At 39.5% G+C, this 13,130-nt stretch overlaps 4 protein-coding genes and 3 non-coding genes across 9 annotated transcripts in view; 5 read left to right on the top strand and 2 right to left on the bottom strand.

Moving 5' to 3' along the window:
* The first annotated feature begins 23 nt into the window (after window positions 1-23).
* Window positions 24-726, top strand: LOC124496232 (uncharacterized). Its single transcript, XM_047059732.2, has one exon. The coding sequence runs from the start codon at window positions 24-26 to the stop codon at window positions 573-575; it is 552 nt and encodes a 183-aa protein (XP_046915688.2). The 3' UTR covers window positions 576-726.
* Window positions 727-992: 266 nt separating this feature from the next.
* Window positions 993-4,256, top strand: LOC124496222 (uncharacterized). Of its 3 annotated transcripts, XM_047059721.2 has the most exons (5): window positions 993-1,119; window positions 1,232-1,317; window positions 1,382-1,662; window positions 1,744-1,860; window positions 1,937-4,256. In XM_047059721.2, the coding sequence occupies exons 3-5, from the start codon at window positions 1,432-1,434 to the stop codon at window positions 3,689-3,691; spliced, it is 2,103 nt and encodes a 700-aa protein (XP_046915677.2). In that variant the 5' UTR covers window positions 993-1,119; window positions 1,232-1,317; window positions 1,382-1,431; the 3' UTR covers window positions 3,692-4,256. The 3 variants fall into 3 exon arrangements, with proteins under 3 accessions (XP_046915677.2, XP_075589347.1, XP_046915676.2); XM_075733232.1 differs by having other exon boundaries at window positions 1,232-1,662; XM_047059720.2 differs by having other exon boundaries at window positions 1,069-1,317.
* On the bottom strand, window positions 4,241-6,770 carry LOC124496223 (putative lipid scramblase CLPTM1). The gene is made up of 5 exons (XM_047059723.2): window positions 6,475-6,770; window positions 5,377-6,420; window positions 5,037-5,323; window positions 4,841-4,976; window positions 4,241-4,775 (listed from the first exon to the last, which is right to left on the bottom strand). Exons 1-5 carry the CDS (start codon window positions 6,542-6,544, stop codon window positions 4,363-4,365), a joined length of 1,950 nt encoding a protein of 649 aa, XP_046915679.2. The 5' UTR covers window positions 6,545-6,770; the 3' UTR covers window positions 4,241-4,362.
* A 608-nt stretch (window positions 6,771-7,378) lies between these two features.
* LOC124496228 (uncharacterized) lies at window positions 7,379-8,749 on the bottom strand. Its single transcript, XM_047059727.2, has one exon. The coding sequence runs from the start codon at window positions 8,559-8,561 to the stop codon at window positions 7,509-7,511; it is 1,053 nt and encodes a 350-aa protein (XP_046915683.2). The 5' UTR covers window positions 8,562-8,749; the 3' UTR covers window positions 7,379-7,508.
* Window positions 8,750-9,834: 1,085 nt separating this feature from the next.
* LOC124496356 (small subunit ribosomal RNA) lies at window positions 9,835-11,652 on the top strand. Its single transcript, XR_006959344.2, has one exon. It is a non-coding gene; the product is annotated as a small subunit ribosomal RNA (ribosomal RNA).
* A 471-nt stretch (window positions 11,653-12,123) lies between these two features.
* On the top strand, window positions 12,124-12,276 carry LOC124496351 (5.8S ribosomal RNA). Its single transcript, XR_006959340.1, has one exon. It is a non-coding gene; the product is annotated as a 5.8S ribosomal RNA (ribosomal RNA).
* A 234-nt stretch (window positions 12,277-12,510) lies between these two features.
* LOC124496352 (large subunit ribosomal RNA) overlaps window positions 12,511-13,130 on the top strand; it is a 3,752-nt gene continuing 3,132 nt past the window's right edge. Inside the window, exon 1 of the ribosomal RNA XR_006959341.2 lies at window positions 12,511-13,130. This exon is cut by the window's right edge and continues 3,132 nt beyond it. This is a non-coding gene — a ribosomal RNA (large subunit ribosomal RNA).

Here is a 13,130-nt window from a genome sequence, read left to right as displayed (position 1 = left end):
TTTGCACACATTTATGTTGATTGATGGGTAAACAATACTATTGTGATTATTGTCAACGGTCATTTCGTGATACGGTTCAAGACCGAAAAAGACATTGTCAAAGTCAAGCACATTGTCATGCAAAAATCCAACATGAATTTAATCATTTGGAACGGTTGGTCAGGCGATTCGGACAGCAAAATCTCGAGTTACTATTCTCTGCTGAAGATGTTACTCGATTGCGAGAAATATTGGCCAAACGGAAAGGCTGCAAATTTCATTTGGATGGTGTGGCACAGCAAACATTGAAAACCGTTACGACAAGTCAATGTCGATATGGTTTGCTATGTAAAAATTCCCATCTACTCAACGATGACCAGATTGATTGTTGTCGCACTCATTTTCTCAACATTCTCAGTCAACAGACAACCCTGAATAATTTAAAAGCATGTCATCATCATCGTCATTGTTGGACAATTACGATGTCGAAACGTCAATTACGAAAAGAATTGTTTCTAAACATTTGGCTGGAAAATCGATTCAATTTCAATACGGACAAACGAAATGATCTCATAGGTCAAATGCTAACGAAATAATATTCAAACCAATTTTATCCATTGAATCATGAGATTCGGATTGTGTATCATCATATCATCATTACATTGCATTTATTTTTATTGCAAACGAACGTTGATAAAACGTTTTTTTTACGTTACGTGTGGCAAATGAATAAACTTTCAACGTAGACATATTGTTTGTAAATGTAAAATTGTTTTTGTGACGTTTGGCCTATGAATTTGAATTGAATTGAATTGAATTGAATTGGATTTATTTATCTCTTTCTCTTATGATGATGCAATTGCATCTATGAATAAGATAAGGACTCTTGTGGCGACATCTCATGCTGCAATGTACATGCAATAATAGATGAGCCACACACTGAGTGTGTGTGAGCGAGAGAGATGATGTCAACACATGTTAGCAGCATGTTGAATAGTTGAGTGATTAAACACTGTGACTAAAGCTAGGTGTCGACACTGGTCTTTTCCGCCTGCCACAACAATCTGGATATTTTTTTTAGTTTAGAAGCGACGACACTCATTCGATTATGTGCATCGTGTGCAGTAGCAATTGATGCAGGTTAGTTCAATTTTTGTCCAAACTGTTTCACATTGACTGTTTTTTTTTCTATTTCATATTTCATCACGATACGTTTTGGAAACGTGATGAATTGAATAATCTACTCTTTAAGATCTATATTAATGGTTGTACATTTCTTTTTGTGAAAAATGGGACCATCATCGTCATATTGACTGGTTGCACATTCTTGTAATAAATGTGTGTAATTTTGAATTTTGAAAATTAATTTTGAATATTAAGATTGTGTGTTTTTATTTGTTAGAAAATCATCATTTAAATTTGTCTTAAGATATAAACTATATATATCCCATAATGTCTGACAATAGACGAAATGATCTCTACATCAATGCCAACACTCCATCACATCTAATCAACTATCGACCGAATGTCTCGCATCAACTACAACAACCGTCTTTTGATCAAATAGCATTGCAGCAGCTATTATCAAAAGAAAAGAAAGATGTGTCAATAGCTGCTGGTTTGATTCGTATCATCACGAAACCTGATCATAACTGCTTCAACGAAATGATTTTGACCAAAAGCGTAAATATTGAATCCAATTCTGTAACATTCATGTTTCCTTGATTCTAATGTCGAACAAACAATTTTTTCTCAATTCAATAGCCAATGACAATTGGTCGTGATCTTAAATCGGATTTTCACATCACATCTATTGAAATTTCTCGAGTTCATGCACGAATCTTCAATCTAGGTTCATCTTGGTATCTAGAAAACTTACGCGTAAGTAATTGCAATGATGATGATGATTTATCAACAATGTTTTCATTTTTTTTTTTTTTTTTTTTTTTGTACACAGAGCACAAATGGTGTATATGTAAATGGTCAAAAAGTAGCTTGGCGAGTGCGTTTGACCGACAATTGTTTTGTGACATTTGGGCCGTTTGAAAGTTCGAGTTTTCGTTATGTTTTCGTTGAAAATTATCAAGTTTTTATGAATATGCAAAGAAATGCGACATTGGGCAAAACAATTCAATGCTCATTTGTGCTTGGTGCTGGTACAGCTACTGGTGACATTACCCATCTGTCTACACAACCTGGTGAAGATGATATAAAACGTGACTTTGATCGTAAACATTTCGAACAATCGATGAGAATCAATTTGATGAAAATTAAATCGGATTTTTCTAAATTTGAAAAAGATTTCAAAAACAAAAAACAAGAGTTGGATTCAATTCGTGCAGAAGCAGAAATGGTCCGAAAGGAATTGAAACGGAAAGCAGAAATGGTGAAAGGTCCGGATGCTTTGAAAAATGTTCTTTTAAATGAAATATCCTGCTCCGTTTGCTGTGATATAATGCACGAACCAACCGTTCTCAATTGTGAACACACATTCTGCTTCACATGCATCAATGCCTGGAGTCGTCGCGGTAAACAACAGTGTCCCGTTTGTCGCAAGAAATTTTCACGGATGACCAAATCTATTCGATTCCATTCATTGATCAATCTGATTCTCGATCATTATCTCAGTGAAGAAGAAAAGAAAGAGCGAAAAGAATCGATCGAATCTCGGCTCACCGATCCAGCGTTCACCAATGAACATAGCAATGATGAATCGAGTTCACATGGAAACTTGGATGAAATTCTTGCCGGATTAGATTCATCGTTTCGTGATGCATTTTCTACTCTGTTGAATTTTTCAAACTCTCATCCAGAATATAATGTTGGCAATGACAGTTATGTAAATTTCCACGATGCAGTAGAAATTATCGACGAAGATGAAGTGGATGGAGAGAATGATGCAAATGGTAATCTATTCATCTATGTTGATGAAAGTGATGAAAATGACAACGATGAAGATGACGATGACGATGACAACAACGACGACGACGATGAAAGCGATGTGTCATTGGATCAAGTAGAGAGTATGTCACCATCATCAAATTCTGTACATGTACCGACATCATCCTCGCCACCGGTGTTGTCGATATCGTCAAACTTTCCCGATCAATTCCGTCTTCGACGATTCTTCAATTTGATCAGCAGAGCCAATGAATCGATGCTCAATTTTGATGAAAATTTTGGATCATTTTCAAATAATCTGTTCACCACCACCACCACCACCACTGACAATAATAGTAATGATAATGATGATAGCAACGATTATCATAATGGTGATGATGATGCAGATGCAGGTGGAATTTCGGACATTCATGCCGAAGAAGATGAAGACGATGTAATGGAAGTGAATACTGATCAATCTGTCATTTTCCTCGATGATGTTGATGATGAACACGATGACAATGATGTGGATGCTTCTGCTTCTGCTACTGCTGATGCTTCTGCTGATGCTGCTGATCAAGGTTTAAACCAAGTTCGTATTGCGAATGGAGGTAGCAGTCGACGACGTGCCGCTGGAAATGGTGGTGTTCGTAATTTGAATCGTAATCGTCGTCCTGTCGGCATTGGCCACAATGCTTCAAATCGTTGGAATGTACGACCAATGCGTAACAATAATCGTCAGTCTTTGATTCAACAACGATTACATCGAATACGGAATCCGCCGTATCCAAGTCGCAATGGTCAATCCAATGAATCTATGCCTTTGGCTTGATACTATACTATTGGACAAGTAATAACTTGATTGTGATCAAATGATTCTAACTGGTCATTCATTTAATAAATTGATTCGTTTCAAATTTTTGCTAATAAGCACAACTTTAATTTTTCCCTCAAATGGCTCATTACAATGGCAGTTGACTCTATTGGTGGTTTGAACTGTCCGAATGGGCCATTTTAATAAACTATAAAAAACGAATCCAACACGAATATGGCAAAAGAAGACATTGTTCAATCATTCATTTATTCATTGCAAGTTTATTTCCAAAATTTCTCAACTATAGTTTTATTCTAAATTTTTGTTCATTCACACATTTCCTCTTACTGATTTATGTATCCACATTTATCTGTTTCTATCTCATTTAATCATTGTTCAATTTTTCAATCTGTTCAATGTTTTGTGTTTTGCCCACCGAACCGGATTATTCGTTTGTTGTTTATAGATTTTGTTGATCAACTAATTTATGACATGTCTCTGTATGTCAAGTGGTGTGGTTTTTTTCTTTTTTATTTTTTTTCTCTTAAATAAATGAATAAAGTTAAATTTGAAATAATAAAAACTTTTTAATTGCAAAATTATCACTCTCCAATATTGTTTACAATTGAGTTTTTGGACAATCTATTGTTTGGTTCGAATGTGTAGGTGGTGGTGGTGGTGGGGGTGTATCATTTGTCTTTTTTCGATTCTGTATCACCCACATGATGGCCGCCATCACCATCATCATCGTCACCTACGGCTAGAACATTGCCATTCTGTTCGATTTGTGTTTGTGTTTGTTGTTGTTGTTGTGGTTGCTGCTGTTGGTGTTCGGCTTGAGCCAATTCTTCACCACTGACACCGAATTCATTGACACGGCTTTGATCGACTCGATATATCCATCGTTGGTAAACGTAGATGAGAAAAATAATGTCATCACGGAAACATCCAAGACGATACATTGTGGGCATTTTGATGACAAAGGCAAATATATCATCGATGAATGTATTGAGGAATTTATAAGTCAACATTCGCCATGGAAGGTGAGCCACAGATTTGAGTTTATAATTGATGAACAATTGTGGTGTCATCATTATGAAACCTACGGAGAAAGACAGAGAGAGAGAATGCATTAAATTGGTGTGAAAGAAATATGACAAAACAAACCGAATGTGAGTAGGAATCCATAAATCATGTTCAATATGAAAGAATACCAGCCTTTGTGTTCATTGTAAATGAGCGAATAAATGACATAACCGACGAATAATGGAAACAGGATCCATGACAGATATTTGAATGCCAGCTAAGGGGAAATGAATTGAGTTGGTTATATGGTTAATGAAACACATTTTCTGATGCTTACCATGTCGTATTGTTTGGTTGATGATTCAACATACGACCCTTTATCGGTGATGCGATATTTAGGAATCAAACCGAACCATTTCTCGTTGTCCACACGTTCAATGTTGACCACTTTTTTAATCTTCCACAATTCAATGACCAAACCGATCAGGACGCTAATACGAATCATAAAGTTTGTGTCATTGTCGCATACATAGAGCAATACAATGAGCGATTGAAATACGTTGAAGAATACGGATCGAACGGAAAGCCCTTCTAGTGAACGACGATTTCGCCAAAATTGTATGTCTAAAAAAAGCAAGTCAATCGATCAATTGTTATCATAGTGATGTGGGCATTACCATTTTTGAATGCAAGAAACTCAAATACTGAATGGGTTATGGAAACAACGACAGTCAGTCCGAGCAGAATGGGTGATGTTTCCAGAAAGGTCTCCTTTAACAAATCCTGTTCATCGTCGTCTTGTTCATTGGCATCATGACCCATCAACGAAGTCCATTTGTTACGCATCGATTGAGCGGTGTACATTTGCCATTTGAACAACGACAGTGGCTGATATGTGAACCGAAACGTAATGTTCGAAACGGTCTCATTGATCGGTTGATAATCACGCATCAGATTCCAGTAATCGTTAATGTATATGATGGGATAATATTTGCCACTTATCGGTTCGAATTCAATGTACTCCTGTAATGGAGCTGGAACCTGACCACGAGTCCACGGTGTATGATCATCGATGAGATTGATGGTCAGATTTGGATGCCAATGAGAGAGAATTTCGTGTCGAATGTTTTGTTTGATTTTGGCTTGTTCTTCTTCGGTGGCTGCAGTCTGTCCGGTCAATAGGTTGTGTGTTTTTTTATACGATCGTTTCTTGTATCGATTCAATTGTTTGCTTTTTTGTATCGTATACACTGGATTATGGTTATCTCGATCCTTGGCATTCGGACTTGCTCCATTCGGCACGACAATTATGTGCAACCATAGTGAACCATTATTTTGAACATTTGGCGATAAATTGACATTCACTTGCTCAATGTATTCACCATTACCAGTGGGACCACTGAGCCAATCACCATAGATAAGATCAGGTTTGAACCAAACCAATTGACTAGAATCGTCGAAATCTGGACCATATTTATTTTCATTAATGTATAGAAAGAGATCCATGTGAGTGCCGTTTGGATAAAGATTTGAACCGTGACTTGGCATATTTACACCACTACCGCCACCAGCACCGGAATCGGGTGGTGTTTTCGTTGGCTGTTTGCGAAACATTGACATGATGAAATAGAAAAACAACGCTCGCATCACCAGACTTTTAATCATTGACCAAGTACGTGGTTGTTGTTGTTGTTGTTGTTGCTGCTGCTGCTGTTGTTCATCTAAAGACAAATTAATGATAATATATGGGGAGAATGGAAATAGAATCGACTCACCATTATTGCCGGTTGTCGGTGGTGGTGGATCAACGGCACCGGATGCAGTAATCACATCAGAATCGGACATTGTTTGATCAGAGTTGCAAGATTAGAAAAGAGCAATTTCAAAAGTGAAACAGTTTATCTTTCCGCATAGCTCAATTGAAATGAAAAAATTTATTTAATAATAATTAGATTAGAGTTGCTAAATGGAATGAAAGAATCAAAATTTTGCCATGTTTTTGCAGTAGGTGTGAGCATACTGCAGACATGGTCATAATGTTGTGTTCAGTTTATTGAGACTACAACAAATGGATACAGTTTTGAGCTAGTCATCATATTTTTTATATTTTTTATGTTGCAATGTGACTTGTGACTTTAATCTAATGTGTGCATCGACAAAATGCAATTCATTGTGATACGTGAGTTACTAACGCGCATGTTTGAAAAAATGGATTTTTTTTGATTTTTTTTTTATTTAATTTGATTAGATGATTGATGATGATGATGTAAATTATAAACAAAATGATTGAAATTGGAAAAATTCAAACATGTGGCCAATCAATTTGTGTCTAACGATTTTAATAATAATGGCACGACAATGTCATGGCCAAGATGACGACGATGATGATGGATCTATATTTTCATTTTCTGAGAATGCAATGGAACATTTGGAAAAAATGTTCATGCTTGAAGAGGAATATCGCTTGGGTGAGGTTGATCGAACCAAATGCATTTGTTATGTGCCACAACCTGGAATCTACAATGGTTTGGATCTTAATCGCTACCTGCATCCCCACACTCCATGCGGAATGAACCTATACATTTGTGATAGAAAACGTTTGATGCAACCGCCACTTTTGCTATTCGATTGCAGCAAAGATGTTGGTTGTTATTATCAAAAACAGCTGCACAATTGTAGTTGCAAATCGGAACAGATTTTAATGAAAAAAATCGATTGTGGTCATCGAATTCGAAAGAGCAAATGTTTCCGAGAATTACGTTATGAATGCAACAATGTCAAGCCAGATCTGATTGGAATGTGTTGAGATTTATCGTTGCAATAAAGGATCCATTACATTCAATATTTGCTGATCGCTGGCCACCTGTTTCACATAGGCCAGACGTGTTGGTTTATTATCCGGTGATTGGTGCCAGATATTCTTTCCATCCGACGATATTTGCATGGTTCCATATGCCAATTTGTAGAATGGTTCGACACCATTGATGGATATGAATGCAGCCACTTCATCGAAACATGCGTCTGGTATGTTTTGCTCTTTTTGAATGATCCAAGCCTCTCTGATCGGACTGTTCGCTAGACGTGTGTCGTTGATAATGTTTTGTCCACATTGCAAATGTTGGCCCACTTCGGCACCGGTGAATATGACCGATGTGGGCCATAGATTTATGACGTGTTGTGATGCTTGAACTTGTTTCTCAATGTTCCATTCACTGCCATTGGGAAAGTTACCGGCCATTGCAATCATTCTGTTCACTTTGGTCTGGATCAATTGACGACCGGATAATGGTGAGTATTCATCGCTTTCGGAATCAAGTAAATGTGCTAGATTGGTGAAGAAACCAATGGATAGAATAACTACACTGTTGTCGGCCGATGTGGCCAACATTCGTCGATACAATGAAACGGCATTTTCCGCTTGGTCATTTCGACCATACATTGGATGTGGATAATTTTGAATGACAAAATCTGGCCAAGTAAGATTTCGACCAGAATCGTATGCATTCTGATCTTTTGTCACGCCAATTTGTATGTCGGTGCGATTGAAATAGCGATTAATGGCTTCAATTACTGGGACGATTCCTTCGTATCGATCGTTGGCAACAATGGCCAGAATATGGGCTCTATTTTGGTCAGCATAACTATGCATAATGGCCATGGCCGTAACATCATCCGAATACTGACCACAGTCTGTATCGATAATGACAGGAGTGGTCGATGCTGCTGCATTCGTCGTAGTAACAACCAATGGAATCAACAGGACAACTTGAACAAACAATTTATTCATATTCCAATGTATTGATTGCTGAGAAATGAGTTGAGTTGTGTTTAAAACAATATATGTCCAAATGATGTAACTCATTCACGACCAACATGGCAATCTTGGCTATTAGATATTAGTCATGCATTTTTTAATGAGCAAAGAATGAAGCATAATCAAACAAAAAATAATATACATGAGCCGTGTTGGTCTATTGTGAAAAATCTGAAACCATAATGATAAGCTCATCCATTTTCCATTTGCATTTTTATTTATTTAGTTGATTATACAATCAAATCACAATCAACATACCATTCAGATGTGAGTATGGGTCTCAAAAAAAATCAAAGTTCGTCAAGTGTCGGAACGCGCATGTCTACAATGTAACAATACTCATGTATATGCGAATGGATCACTGTGATCTGCCTTTTTTTACTTTGATATGTGTGTATATTTCTCGTATCATTGGATTTTGCTGCTTCTCTCAACTTTTTTACGAATAAATATATACTGCTACTAAATATCCCGTGTTTCGTAGTTGATGCAATGCTCATTTTACTTATACTATGAATCGTGGTCAAGGTTTGATATATTTGTGGCGAGACGATCGTTCGAAAGAAATCGACGATTTGACAAAGTTGATACAAGCGAGGATTGTAACTTGTTAGCGCTGTGTCAGTGCTGCAGTTGCAATTTGAGTTTTCGGCTTGGCGAAGCGCTTTCTCCATTTTGACGCTTGCCTTATCACAGTAGTACCCTTAACCGGAGAAATCGTGGTGTCTCACACATTCAAATTGGTTAACGCGCTTCATAGCGTGGGGCTTGAGCGAGAAGCTTCGGTTTTTCGCTTAAGTCTCGGCGTTTGAGATTCTAATCCATACTCGGATGTAGTGTGTTTGGTATTGGATCTCAAATCAGCGCCGTGCATTTCTGGGTCTCCCCTTAATCTTTAAGGCATGGACTGAAATGCTCAACTGCTGAAGATTCCCGTCAACTTGGAGCTGCTCAATAATGGTCTCATATCGGATTCGTGGTTACGTGGTCGTTTTGGATGGATCCAGAACTTGGCTTGTTTTCGCTTTCCGTGCTTAAATGTACGGATTAAATAGTGGAACAGCCAGTCGTTCATTGCAACAAGCTGAAGAAGATCGACGAAAATGCCTGAAATCGAAAGATTACGGGTTTTGATCGTACTTTGTACGATTTGTGGCATGATCGATGTATGCTAAGCTTTCCACCTAAACAGTGATGTGCGAAGCAATCGTCATGTCGTGTTGTTATTGCAACAACACAAGCAATGTTTGACAGTTGAATATTCTGGTTAATTGTCACCAACAATTACCTGAATATGAAGCAAGTCTATAACATTTGCTGCTACCTGGTTGATCCTGCCAGTAGTCATATGCTTGTCTCAAAGATTAAGCCATGCATGTCTAAGTACATACCGTATTAAGGTGAAACCGCGAATGGCTCATTAAATCAGTTATGATTCATTGGATGTTGACCAATTACATGGATAACTGTGGTAATTCTAGAGCTAATACATGCCGAAAAGCTTCATCCTCGTGGTGGAGTGCATTTATTAGACCAAGACCAAAGGTGGCAACACCTTACGGTGGTGACTCTGGATAACTGCAGCTGACCGCATGGCCTCGTGCCGGCGGCATATCCTTCGAGTGTCTGCCTTATCAACTTTCGATGGTAGGTTATGTGCCTACCATGGTTGTAACGGGTAACGGGGAATCAGGGTTCGATTCCGGAGAGGGAGCCTGAGAGACGGCTACCACATCCAAGGAAGGCAGCAGGCGCGCAAATTACCCACTCTCAGAACGAGGAGGTAGTGACGAAAAATAACAATACGGGCTTCGCTTATGCGTTCTCGTAATTGGAATGAGTACAGTTTAAATCCTTTAACGAGGATCAATTGGAGGGCAAGTCTGGTGCCAGCAGCCGCGGTAATTCCAGCTCCAATAGCGTATATTAAAGTTGTTGTGGTTAAAAAGCTCGTAGTTGGATCTCAGCTCATGCATGGTGGTCCACTTGACGGTGGTTACTGTCATGCTGAGCAGAATATCGCATTGTCCCACGGTATTCTTCATTGAGTGTCGTGGGCGATCGATACGTTTACTTTGAAAAAATTAGAGTGCTCAAAGCAGGCATCAATCGCCTGAATACTGTTGCATGGAATAATGGAATAGGACCTTGGTTCTGTTCTGTTGGTCTTCGGAATCGAGGTAATGATTAAGAGGGACGGACGGGGACATTAGTACTGCGGCGATAGAGGTGAAATTCTTGGACCGCCGCATGACTAACTAAAGCGAAAGCATTTGTCAAGAACGTTTTCATTAATCAAGAACGAAAGTTAGAGGTTCGAAGGCGATCAGATACCGCCCTAGTTCTAACCATAAACGATGCCAACCAGCAATCAGCCAGAGTTTATTGTATGACTCGGCTGGCGGCTTCCGGGAAACCAAAGTTTTTCGGTTCCAGGGGAAGTATGGTTGCAAAGCTGAAACTTAAAGGAATTGACGGAAGGGCACCACCAGGAGTGGAGCCTGCGGCTTAATTTGACTCAACACGGGAAAACTCACCCGGTCCGGACACTGGAAGGATTGACAGATTAAGAGCTCTTTCTTGATTCAGTGGGTGGTGGTGCATGGCCGTTCTTAGTTGGTGGAGCGATTTGTCTGGTTAATTCCGATAACGAACGAGACTCTAGCCTACTAAATAGTGTTGAACACCCGTTGTGTTGTTCGAACGCTTCTTAGAGGGACAAACGGCGTTTCAGCCGTATGAAAAAGAGCAATAACAGGTCTGTGATGCCCTTAGATGTCCGGGGCCGCACGCGCGCTACACTGAAAAAATCAGCGTGCATGTGTCTACCTACTTCGAAAGAAGCGGGAAACCGAGTGAAACTTTTTCGTGATTGGGATTGGGGATTGTAATTGTTGTCCATGAACGAGGAATTCCCAGTAAGCACAAGTCATCAGCTTGTGTTGATTACGTCCCTGCCCTTTGTACACACCGCCCGTCGCTACTACCGATTGGATGTTTTAGTGAGGTCTTCGGACAGGCCAACGTAGCCATCCTCGTGGTGGCAATGTTCGGCCGGAAAGATGACCAAACTTGAACATCTAGAGGAAGTAAAAGTCGTAACAAGGTTTCCGTAGGTGAACCTGCGGAAGGATCATTATCGGTGTTTTTGTTTGAACAATGAAACACTTGATTCTCAATTCGAACGATGTGTTGCCCGTTATCACAAATGGATCGACTGACTTGTGTTGCGATCGGTGTTGTCATTGAAAGTTCTGAAGTTGAAACTTGGCTTTTATTATATCTGGGTAACATGGAAAAAAGCATTAGTTAGACTTCTTTAAAGCAGTGGAACTTGACACTTACCGATGTACAACTTTGTTGGCGATTCTCCTTGCTATCTGTTGGTGCCTATTCTACGGTTCCTGTTTGTCCTCGGGATGAACGTGGATGTAGTGTGTCGCTTGTATTGAGTGCCGCTAGGTTTAAATACCAGATTCGAGCATAATTCGATTGCTGGAGCCACAGGTACAAGGCATTTTCTTTTTCATTTCAAAACAACATTGAGCCAGTATCATTGAAACAATTGAATTGTGATTCTGCAAATGAATCGCATGAAAGCAAAAATTACTACTGCCAGTGGTGGATCACTCGGCTCGCTGGTCGAGGAAGAACGTAGCTAGCTACGTTAATCGGTGTGAAATGCAGGACACTCTGATCACTCGACATTCGAACGCACATTGCAGCCATTGGATATCCGATGGCTTCGTTTGTCTGAGCGTCGTTATCGAAATTTGACAAACCAAAATGAAATAGATCTGAATCGTCGCGATTCATTTCGGCGTCGTGAGATTATTTCTAAACATTTCGAATGCTGACTCCTTTGGTGATTATTTGATGGCTTTGTAGCACATTCATCACTAAAAGGGTATTTAGCGTTTCCAGCTAAACAACCCAGAATGTGTGCCATGTATGATTAGCATGATGGATCAACATTCAAATTTCAATTGTCTATATTCGACCTCAGATCAAGCGAGACTACCCGCTGAATTTAAGCATATAACTAAGCGGAGGAAAAGAAACCAAATGGGATTCCCTGAGTAACGGCGAGCGAAAGGGGAAAAGTCCAGCGCCAAGTCTTGACGTTTAGGCGTTCAAGAGATGCGGCGTTAATGTGTTGGTGCATCATGAATTGTCGTATGTTTCAAGTTCCTTTGACAGGGACATCCAGAGCGGGTGCTAGGCCCATAGAGACGAACGACTGATTCATGCAAACCGATGCATTCTAGAGTCAGGTTGCTTGAGAGTGCAGCTTAAAGTCGGTGGTAGACTCCATCCAAGACTAAATATGACAGCGAGACCGATAGCAAACAAGTACCGTGAGGGAAAGTTGCAAAGCACTTTGAAGAGAGAGTTAAACAGTACGTGAAACCACTGGAAGGCAAACAGATGGAACCACGAAGTTTGCGCTTCGGTCGATTCAATCAACGCTTGCAGCCAACGACGACGGAAATGGATCTTTTCGGAGATTGTTCCTTTGTTTTTTCGGCCGCAAGCTTTGGTGCATTTCGTGCCGAGGATGCTAAGCCACGTTCGATCAGATGATTGGGACGGCCGTAAGATTGGGCTGGAGAAAGG

The sequence above is a fragment of the Dermatophagoides farinae genome, chromosome 8, assembly GCF_024713945.1.
Source record: "Dermatophagoides farinae isolate YC_2012a chromosome 8, ASM2471394v1, whole genome shotgun sequence".
NCBI lineage: Eukaryota > Metazoa > Arthropoda > Arachnida > Sarcoptiformes > Pyroglyphidae > Dermatophagoides > Dermatophagoides farinae.
The sequence above is the reverse complement of the archived record's forward strand: the minus strand, read 5'-3'. Positions and strand labels throughout refer to the sequence as shown.

Excerpts from the sequence above, each read along its gene's own strand:
- LOC124496232 (XM_047059732.2), top strand. The coding sequence starts at position 24 with ATGGGTAAACAATACTATTGTGATTATTGTCAACGGTCATTTCGTGAT.
- LOC124496222 (XM_047059721.2), top strand. The coding sequence starts at position 1,432 with ATGTCTGACAATAGACGAAATGATCTCTACATCAATGCCAACACTCCA. Across the intron at positions 1,663-1,743 it reads AAATGATTTTGACCAAAAGC|CCAATGACAATTGGTCGTGA; the intron begins GTAAATATTGAA and ends TCAATTCAATAG. Across the intron at positions 1,861-1,936 it reads GGTATCTAGAAAACTTACGC|AGCACAAATGGTGTATATGT; the intron begins GTAAGTAATTGC and ends TTTTGTACACAG.
- LOC124496223 (XM_047059723.2), bottom strand. The coding sequence starts at position 6,544 with ATGTCCGATTCTGATGTGATTACTGCATCCGGTGCCGTTGATCCACCA. Across the intron at positions 6,421-6,474 it reads ACCGACAACCGGCAATAATG|ATGAACAACAGCAGCAGCAG; the intron begins GTGAGTCGATTC and ends ATTTGTCTTTAG. Across the intron at positions 5,324-5,376 it reads GTTTCTTGCATTCAAAAATG|ACATACAATTTTGGCGAAAT; the intron begins GTAATGCCCACA and ends TGCTTTTTTTAG.
- LOC124496228 (XM_047059727.2), bottom strand. The coding sequence starts at position 8,561 with ATGAGTTACATCATTTGGACATATATTGTTTTAAACACAACTCAACTC.